The 11,136-nt window shown below is 35.9% G+C and overlaps 1 protein-coding gene across 1 annotated transcript; it reads right to left on the bottom strand.

Annotated features, from left to right (window-relative positions):
* On the bottom strand, positions 1-10,015 carry LOC309716533 (cell adhesion molecule CEACAM2-like). The gene is made up of 10 exons (XM_082550390.1): positions 9,850-10,015; positions 9,196-9,519; positions 8,426-8,704; positions 7,423-7,686; positions 5,639-5,911; positions 5,229-5,486; positions 4,194-4,299; positions 3,721-3,746; positions 3,263-3,294; positions 1-2,716 (listed from the first exon to the last, which is right to left on the bottom strand). The coding sequence occupies exons 1-10, from the start codon at positions 9,893-9,895 to the stop codon at positions 2,489-2,491; spliced, it is 1,836 nt and encodes a 611-aa protein (XP_082406516.1). The 5' UTR covers positions 9,896-10,015; the 3' UTR covers positions 1-2,488.
* Between the last annotated feature and the right edge of the window lie 1,121 nt (positions 10,016-11,136).

The following is an 11,136-nucleotide window of genomic DNA, read 5'->3' as shown; positions in this document are numbered from 1 at the left end:
TTTGAAGAAGTATATTATTAGAAATACATTAAAAAATAACATGCAGCTATCATCATTGCACTCCTGAGTGAACAGGTGCCAACTGGTTACACATTTATTTAACTTTCATTTCGGCATGTGGCAGAAAAAAAGACATCACCTTTCAATGGACATAAAACACCCACAGGGACAATGCACATGTAGCTTGATCTTCAGTAATGGGTAACTAATGGGGGGAGGGCTGACTGAGATAACCACTAGACAAACACTGAAGATACGAGGGAGTCTTCTCTCATGGTTTCATGTGCTCTAAACTAACGTTATTGTTTTACACAGAAGACCAACAATGACCCAAGTACAGATTGCACACACAGTCAGAATTGATACATTTGATTTGAACTAAAGTGAATTGAATAGAAAGGGTGAATGACAAGTGTTGTTGGTCCGCAGTTAAACAATGAATGGCATTGATTCAATGAGTTTAAAGCCAGAGTTAAGACAAACTACTCTTATTTGTTGATTGAAGCCTTGTTCTTTAAATAGACATAACTCCTTGTTACCAAATGCACACTAAGAAAAGGACAAGTGCCATCTCTGTCACGCATTTATTGCTTGAATGATTTCAAACACAATCCTTAGCAACACCTGCCAGGATCCAGTGCCTACTTGCAAATGAATTAGTTTGATACATGAAGCACACTACTAAGACTACTAAAAAATATTATATATTTCCACAGCAGCCACAGAACAAAGAAAAAGATGTTTTGTTATATGATGTCTTCATTTTATTTACAATACCCTTAAACTGAAGTCATACAGTTATTGACTGTCAACAGTTTTCAGTTCACTCAACATTAAAAAAAGAAAGAACTTTAAATCTGTAGTAAAATTCTCTGATCATATTTTACTCTCAAGTGGGATATTCTGATTTATTAAAAAGACACCTTAAAATGTGTGCAATTCTAATGCATCTAATGCCTTTACTGAAACATCGCACACTACAGTATCATTAAGCGCTGTTTATGTTTGCACTATTGAGATATAGATATTGACAGAGGAGGCAAATGCCTTGCTATCTTAGCCTGCAAACATGCATGAATGGGACAATTTTGTGTAGAAATTTTTTCTGGGTTTTTCAGAATTAACATGGCAGAAACATTTCAGACACAAATAGAAATGCACAGACAGAAAAGAATAGAAAACAGGAACAAGTAAAAAAATTATAAAATAAAAAAATAAGCCCTGCAATTCCCACATAGCACATTATACATTACTTAGCAAACATCTTAATAAAAAACATGGAGACAATTATGAAGATGAAGTCATCTAGGCATGTTGAAGGTATTTAAATGATAAAGTAGCTCACTGTTATCATACATATCAATAACTATACTCATCACACAGGTTCACTTGTCCCAGGAAAACATCTACAGTTCCCTCATGTTTATGTAAACCCTGACAAAGATAAAGCGTGCCTATATAAAGCATTTATTGTTATTTATCAGGGTAAGTAAAAAAAGAAAAAAGATGTAGTATTATTCTGAAATATGATCCACATTATTGTCTAGTGTGCAATGGATGATTTCCCCAAACCTGCCCAATAGCACCAGAAAATGTTTGAAAGTCTGGAGTCATTCAAATGATTTTAAACAGAAGCATTATTAGTTATTGTCACTGCTGACCTTTCGTTTGCAGGGACGATAAAGCAGATTTTATTTAAATCTTTAAATTGCTGCACCTTTACAGTTCACTGTTTTGGGGTGGCTGTAGCTCAGGTGGCAGAGCAGGTCAGCCACTAATCAGAAGGTCGGTGGTTCGATCCCAGGCTGCCTCCTGGCTGCATGACAAATATCCTTGGGCAAGATACTAACCCCATGTATGCCTACTGGTGGTGGTCAGAGGGCCCGGTGGCGCCAGTGTCCAGCAGCCTCGCCTCTGTCAGTGCGCCCCAGGGCAGCTGTGGCTACAATGTAGCTTGCCATCGCCAGTGTGTGAATGTGTGTGTGAATGACTGAATGTACTGTGAAGCGCTTTGGGGTCCTTGGGGACTAGAAAAGCGCTATACAAATGCAGGCCACTAAAATAATGAAGTAATGAATTGTCACACTGATCATCAAGTAGCATCCAGGAGTGTTGCTTTTAAAAAATTACTACTTCACTATTGGCCACAAATAAGAATCTTGTATGAAATCACATGATAATATATTATGACAAAATTGACAGATAAATATCTGAATCAAATAAAAAGAATATCACTGCTCAGATAACTGCACTTTGGACTGTACAAAGAAAATGCTGAACATAAGAACAGGAACACTATGATATGCCGTTTACTCAAAGTAATAAGGAAACATTGTTACCATGGCAATAAACTTCAGAGCTGGTTGATTATTGACTACTTTTAAAGTGCTTTGACTCAGGAGTTCAAGTCCAAGCTAGCCCGCAATAAATGGAGTGAGATTGACTACTTCTGGCCTGCCTGGATATGAATCTATCAGATCCAGTACACTCAGCGTACGCGAACCTGAGCATAGGTTTCTGCAGCATTAGGATCAGGCTGAGGGGCGGGCCTCCTCACGTGGTGCATGTGAGCATCATATGTAGGGAGGGAGGATGCTGCAGAAGCCCTGCTGTTCGCTTGAACCTGAGCATAATTTGAGGATTCATTCTGTACCCCCATCTGAACTCTCCCATCATTTCTCTTTGGGAAAAACCTGACATCTGCATAGTTCAACTCCTACAGAGGAAACAGAGAGTAGAATAAGATTATAACTGTGAAATACAGGGAGTCTTATCGTATTTGTTTTAGACTCTTTAAGATCCAACTTTCATTCAGTTACATTGCAATAAATTAAATATTAAACACATATATGGCTAATTTTACGAAAACCACAACCATGAGTCCGACAGTTGTATCCAGCTGTTAAGTTGGGTTTAACTCAAAGTCTGACATGGTTCAAAGTCTGATGCTGAGCCTAAGGTACACAAGTGTTAGCTGTATGTTAGGAGGCATACTCTTTTAATCGGTCCATATAAACTATATGGACTAAGCTATAGTCCATAAGTGTGTCTCAAAACTCCAAGATTATGAATCTGTGATAATTTTTCTAGCAAAATTTATAAACATAAGAAAATAGTTGATTTGAGGAATATTGGTTTTAATTCGTCTGATGTTTCTGTGAATGATTTAAGTAATGGATTTAGGGATGAAACATTGTTTCCTTAAACATATACTCAGGTATATAAATACTCATGTGAATTTAAAGGAATTAGCAACTTTTACCTGATTTGAGGAAGCTGCAGTTCCCTGGCCTCCTTTAACACAACAACAAATAATAATAATAGGAGTTAAATGTAGGGAGAAGCAATAATTCCTTTACATGTACTCAGCAGGGGTAATATTAACTAAAAAAAAAAACTGAGAATAACACACTCAATTACATGTAAATTAAGACATGTAAATTAATTAAGTTTCACCATAAACTAATCCCAATGTATTTAGTTCAGTTTTAGTACAGGCTGCATTTACTGATTCATATACCATTTTATTATTGTTGTCATTATTTTTGCCTTTTAATGCTTTAATGCCACCACTCAAACACACACAGAAAGAGCTGGGGATTAAATGACCAACCTTCTGATTAGCAGATGACCCACTTTATCTGCTGAGCCACTAGCTGCCAACACACACACACACACACACACACACACACACACACACACACACACACACACACTAACCTGTTGTAGATTTCTTCAGAGGTCCTCTGTTGAGAAAGATAAAGACTTATGACTACATTACACATATAAAAATTTGCCAAATAGCAATGATATAGTCAATACATATTAAGTATTAATAATAATCAATATATCAATAATCAATATATTATCAACATTACTAGAAATTGAGATGCTGTTTGACTCTTTTTATACTTTTAGTCCCTGTTCAAAAGAAATAATAATCAGTAAGTCCAAACTATTTTTTATTTCAAGTTTTTCAAGTGTTTTTCTTAACTGACATTTTTATGACAAATACTGACAAAACATATAATCAATTTTAAAATGTTTTCAAATACAATTTTCCGGTGTCCCCATGAGAAGTAGCAATAGAGACTCGTCAAATTAAAGCTGTAGTAATCATTAAAACCACACAGACAATGCACATTCAGAAAATGATGCACTTTTAGAAAAATGTCCACCTGTTTCCAACTTACTTTTTCTTATAAAAGAAGTATCCGCCACCAAGAGCTGCAGCAACAAGGACTAAACATGCAATTACTATTCCAGCGATGGCACCAGCAGATAATCCTGATGATTTTTCTGGGAATGAACAAAAAGCAATAAATATTGTTGCTTTTTAAAAAAATAGGAATTACTCCATCATCTCACAGTCACTTAATAGTTTCTTTCGAATTTGTAACTGGTCAAGTTTCAGTGTCAATTTATTACACAGAAGAGCTGCTGAACTCCTTGCGTGGAGAACATTTTGTAATTTTTTAATGTTCTGTTATAACATTAAAGGACATTAAAGACACTGCAGGACATTATGGACAATACAGGGCATCCTCTATATATGGTCATAAACAACCAGAGGAGTCTTCTCAGCAACAGGTTGCTTCTCCTAAAGTCTAGGACAAACAGACTTAAAAACTTCTCTGTCCAACATGCCATCAAACTGTTTAACTCCTCACTAGAAAGGAGAGGGAGGGGAAACAGGAGGACAAAGGAGGGTGTGGACAACTAAGCTGTCATATTCTCTTATTCTCCTTTATTTATCTAATTCTGTAATTATTTACAAATTTCTGTCGGTGTTCTGCTACTGGAAATTGGAAGCTGGAAGCTACCTATAATAAAGTTCTATCTATCTATCTATCTATCTATCTATCTATCTATCTATCTATCTATCTATCTATCTATCTATCTATCTATCTATCTATCTATCTATCTATCTATCTATCTATCTATCTATCTATCTATCTATCTATCTATCTATCTATCTAGATAAATAGACTGTTGAGGCACCGTGAGGCCTTGGCAAACAACTACCTTTAAATGGAGTTCTGTAATTAAAAACACTGTTGTCTCATGAGCTTGAAATGAATCTTAACCTTATTAGATGAAAGATTAATTATTAATTCATCTTAATCTTGTTAGTATCAAAGATCTCCAAGAAAATATTAGGAAGCCTATTAGTGGCATGACAGTTAAAGCTATCTAAAAAATCCAGGAGAATCAATACATGCAGGTACCTGTTACAGTCAGTCCATGCACCACTGATGATGAGTTTCTCTCAGTTATATTATTCCAGGCTTGACAGGTGTAGTTTCCACTGTCAGAAAGTTCAACCTCTTCTTTAATGTACTCAGCTGAATTTGTGAGTTTCTCTGTCCCATTTAAGAACCAGGTGAATCTAGCAGTTGGTGTGGATTCAGCAGAGCAGGTCAGTTTTAAGATGCCTTTGATTTTTATCTCATTTGGACCTTTGATTTGAACATTTTCTGGTCCATCTGAAAAACAGGTAAAAATAATAAATGCATTCATTACTTTTAAATTTCTGCATCACTAGACTACATATCATATTAGTTGTACCATTCAAAGTTTGAAATTATTTTACTGTATGCATGAACAAGAAGTGTAGACTGACCAGGATGTTACTTACAATTAACAGTCATGATGTATTTATCTCCATCACTGCTGATGGGGTTGCTGATATTACAAAAATATTCTCCATTGTCTTTCCTATTCACAGTGTCAAAGGTCAACACTCTGTTATTGTCAGAAAGGGTCATGTTGTCAGTCAGGGTCAGTTTGGAGCCATCCTTCATCCAGTTCCTTTTAAAGACTGAGCCAGAAGCCTCACAGGTTAAATTGACAGAGGTTCCCTCAACTGGCAGGTTTGTTGATGGTTTGACAGAAGAACCTGATATTTCCTCTGTTTGCCAAAAATAATAATAATTAAGAACAAAAATAATACGATAACAAGAACAAAAGTAGATGATCAGTTGAATACCAAATTTATACAATAAATTCAGTGATGGTGAAATAGAAGAACAACTGAAAATTCAAAATAATGAGTTTAAAAAAACCAAAGAAAACCACAGAGATGAGGAGAACTCTTGAGGTATGGTATGGTAATTCTCTGTAGAATAATGTGCAGGATAGTGATCAACACTAAATTAGAGTTATATTATCTAATACTAAAAATATTTATTATTGTTTGACATTTTCATACAACTTCACCTTCAAGGTCAAGGCATCTAATATTCAATTTAAACTTGCCGGATACTTTTAATTTGGCTATTTTCTCCAATACCAATTTAATACTAAGTGATACCAGACACTTTTTTACCCTATTTAAATATTAGTGATGTTTTGTGAGTAGATGACGAGGACAACGACAGAGAGAGACAACTTTTTATTTATGTCTTTTTGTGGTGCCAAGGATGCTACCTCTATAAGAAGGTTTATGAAGATGTGGAGTTGGAGACAGGGGTGATAAGATTATAACATGAATACAGTAAAGTCCACTCTCGCCCCTGTGGGTGGTTTTATATTCTTCAAGCTTGGGTTCTCTATCAGAGGCCCGGTAGCTTGAGGCTCCTGCGTAGTATCGATGCTGTTCCTAGGTCTGTGATCTTCTGGATAGAGATCTTGGATGTTTTCCCTGGGATTGCCTTGACAGTTTAAGGGTCACTGCCCTGAGTCCTCCGATTACCACTGAGACAACTGTTGCCTTCCCCCTCCACATCTTCTCTAGCTCCTCTATTAGCCCTTAGTATTTCTCAAGCTTCACATGTTCCTTCATCCTGATTTTGCTATCACTTGGTATTGCTACATCTATCACTACGGCTGTCTTCCTCTACTTGTCCACCACTTGTCTGTCCAGTTGGTTAGGCATCACCTGTTCATCTGAATCTGAAGGTTACACAGGATCTTTGCTTGGTTATTCTCAAATATCCTAATGAAGGTATCCCAATTTGACCTCAGGGTTTTGAAATTATAGTCGGCACAGATGTTCCTGTATACTATGCCGGACACTTGGTTATAACTTTCCATGTCTGCCCTGCCTGCTAGCATCTACCTTTTTTTTCTCAACTTCACAAGAAATTGAATTAAAATAAAAATCATCACAGTCAAAGTGCACTTGCTCTACAGCGAAAAAGTGTATAATAACTTTTCATTACATTTTCCTTGTGTTAAAGGGTGATTTGTTGTAAATCTCTTACTCTGACTGAGTTTCTTTTTTCTATCAGCTCCAGTTTTTTTCTGCATGAGCAAATATGTCAAAAGACTGCAGTATGAGTAAACCATTTTATTTGAAAATTGTTTTTCTGTATTGTTTATCTCCACAAATATTTTATATGTGTGAAATTATTATCTGAATATAGCTATAGTCAAAAATATATGCATGAATCACACAATTTAACAATAAATCAAACCTACCCAGCACAGTGATGGCTGAAGGCTCAGATGTTTGAGGTCTCAGAGTTTTGTTGTTAGAGGCCTGACAGCTGTAGTTTCCACTGTTACTCATGTTAACATTCATCAGTCTGAGCTCTGATCCAGTATCATGCTCATCTCCATTCAGAAACCATGTAAATTGGGCAGGAGGTCTGGATTCAACTGAGCAGGTGAGGCTTATGTCTGACCCCACAGCAAAGTATCCTTGTGGTGGAGATACTATCAAATTGATATTTTCTGGGCCATCTAAATGTAGGGGGGACATAGAAAAGTTAATGTTAATTGTATGAAACATTTAAAGGTATATAGCAGGGATTTCAAAGTTATTTTAAATTGTGGGCCACATACAGTCTACTTTGCTCTTAGGTGGGTCAAACCAGTGAAACTCCAATTTCAGCCAGTGTCGAGAAATTTACTTACACAATTTATCAGCTGTCATAGTATAAGACAAAGAGGAGCTTTTTCAACAGCATGTCTAAGATTTTTCACATGATAAAGAAATGAAGTGTATTACATTAAAGACATCTCTCGGCTTGACTCTGGGTTTAAAATGTAAGAAGTAATGTGTAAAATTACAGAAATCTGTCATTTAAGTACTTTGGTGTATTGTGAATGCCCTTGAAGGAGTTCTTTATCAGAACAAAAAGGTGTAAAACCTAAAAAGAATAACAGTTAATAGTCCAAAATTTCTGTCCTCCTTCACCTTTTCTAAAACCATCCAATGGGCCAGATGGGAATCTTTGTCAGGCTGATTCTGGCCCACAGGCCTTTGTATGACAACCCTGGTATATACCATTCAGTTTGGCTTATTGTGAAACTGTGACATTATTAGCCAGATCATTCCACATTATATCACAATAAAAAAAATCTACTTACTCTGTAATGTATGAAAACAAAACCATCTAAATGAAACTAACTGCACTGTGATTTAAATTATTTAAATCACCTAATAATTAAAAAAAATAAACAAATCCCAGTAACTCACAGCTGATGGAGAGGTTTACTGGATCACTGGTAACAGTACTGACAGGGTTGGACACACGACACCTGAATGGTCCCTGGTCAAAGCGGGTCACATTGATTATAGTCAGATTGGAGCCTCCATCAGTGAGCTGAACTCTGTCACTTGCTGTAACCTCAGAGCTGCCGTTCAACCAGAGGAAAGAGAGAGAGGATCCAGAGGCAGAGCAGGACAGAGAGACAGAACCACTGAACTCAACCAAGTCTGTGCTGCTGGAAGCTACCAACACACTGGAGACTTTCTCTGTGAAAGAAAAACAAGAATAAAATAGTTGTATTTTTTGGCATCAACAATAGAAAATAAGCATTAAAATTACAAAAACCTCCAATTGCAGCTAAACCTAAAATAGAAACAATATATTTATAATTAAACCATAAAAAGTAAAAGTACTGTACCAACCAAAACCTTCAAATACTTAAATTCACATAACTGACAATATCAACTCTATTCTGAACAGAATAAATTAGATTAATTGAGTTCTCAGTTCGTTCTTTATAGTATGGGGGTCAATACTACCTTATAAAATAAATAAGCCATTCAGTTTCTTACAGCCACTCTTTAATATCACAGTCTTAAGAATAAGACGAATTATTTCAAGAATGCATTACTGCAGTGAGTAGAGATGTAACAAACATGTGCTAATCATTGCAGGTGTTTTTACATGTTCAATATATTGTAAACATGCTTAAATATTGCAAAAACAATTAAGCTGTTGAATTTCTACATCTGCTCACCGTATATCACCAGAATAGTACGGCCATTCTGGGTTTTTCCAGGTTGTATAATACTAACACTGTATTCTCCAGTGTCATCCAGAGTGAGACTCCTGAGCCCCAAAGACGCAGTAGATGGGAAGAAGGTGATCCTGCCTTCATACTCAGGTTCAGTAATAGTCTCTGAGTTAATCATGGTTATTATAGTCATACTGAAATTAAAACTCCAGTTCACAGATGTAAACGGTTTCTCTGATGGAGTCAGTGTTGTAGTGAACATCACAGGTCCTCCTACAGCTGCATTCAGACGATCATCAGGCAACACACCAGCTCCTTCAGTGAAACCTGCGGGAGAAGAATAGAAAAGTGCTGTTGTTACTCAAACATATAAAACAGTTGATGAATATATAAAGATTAGCATGAAATATAGCAGGTTTGAAGAGTTTGAGTTATTTTCATTAAAGTTTAATGTCAGCTTTTCCAGATAATACTGCACATAATTCTGATCGAGTTTCAGGAATCGCTCAATAATCGCGTGGTTATCAAAACTGTTAACCAGCTGTTACTTTTGGTGACTTGTTGCTATTCTAAGCCCTTGGCGAACAACCGAAGGAAAATCTGACTTTTTGTAAAGAGACCATAAGTTATACTGAACATCTTAATTTTGAGACTTACTTGCAAATGTCACAAAAACAACAAGAAGCTGTAGTAACGAAGCCATTAATTAAATATCCGTGAAGTGTGCAGTTAGGAATGTTTTACTATCAAACTGACCAAAAATCTACTGACTCAGAATGGTGAATGAAACTCTACTTAACAAGATGCAGTGTCAGTTTCCTGCGCAAAGAGAGTCATAGTTTTTTTTGTTGTTTTTTTTTTGTAATCTGATGCACCAGAAAACTTGCAGGATGCCTCCCTCATGTGGTGCAACTGTGTTAGTGCAAGATGGAAAACTTGGAATGTTGATATAAAACGGTGATGTCCAGTCACTAGTACGGATGTTTTTCCGATTATGTCACAGTTTAATTGATCAACAGAAAATAAACCACTATGCATATATATATTCCTCACTGCATTCCACAGCCCTAGTCATTTGTTTAGTTAAAAATACTCAGAAAGATACCGAAAATGTTTTATAACCTTCCAAAATGACCTAAAAATATCAACAGAATGCAACCAATGTTGAAACAATTCATTTATTGCTAAGTTTGTTTTCGGTATTTAAAATTCTGAGTAAGACAGTGAAGCAAGGGAAAATGGTGTCTAGCATGCCCTGAGTCCAAGAAGAATAAATGTATATCTCAAAAAACTGAATCATTTATTTTCCTTTTGAGGTAGAGAGTTTCACGGCAGGCATAACCAAAACAACAAACAAAATACAGGCCTTTTAACTGCCTCCCTAGACTAAACAGGAGAAAACATTTTAAAACAATACAGCTACCAGGTCTGTTCTCTTCAAAATGATCATTTGCAATATTTACAATATGTACAAAATCATTAATCTTGTTTTTATTTATTTTGTTTAAGTGCAGAAAATCGGTCACACAACGACACACAGCTAAACATATAAAGCCTTGTTGGAAGCTGGAAGTACATATAGGCAGGGCACAGCTGGTCTGGATGGGTCCCAATTAATAGCCAGCCTCATTCAGTCTCCCAAACCAATGGTCAGCTTCCACCTGGAACTTACTTAAGCAAAAAAAACAGTGAAGAAAATTAATAAAACCACCCCCACAATACAGAAAATTATGATCTGGATCATAACAACTATCCAACAGAGTCACAAATTTATTTATATAGCGCTTTTCACAGATAAAAAAAAAAAATCACAAAATGCTTTACAACACAAGAAATGGAGATATAAAACAATGTAACATTAAATAGCAATGTAAAACAATAAAACAATAAAAACAATGTAAGAGGAAATTAATAAAATGCTTTTCTAAATAAAAATGTCTTCAG

This window comes from Aulonocara stuartgranti (genome assembly GCF_965226115.1).
Source record: "Aulonocara stuartgranti genome assembly, chromosome: 11".
Lineage (NCBI taxonomy): Eukaryota > Metazoa > Chordata > Actinopteri > Cichliformes > Cichlidae > Aulonocara > Aulonocara stuartgranti.
This window is presented reverse-complemented; position numbering and strand designations above follow the sequence as displayed.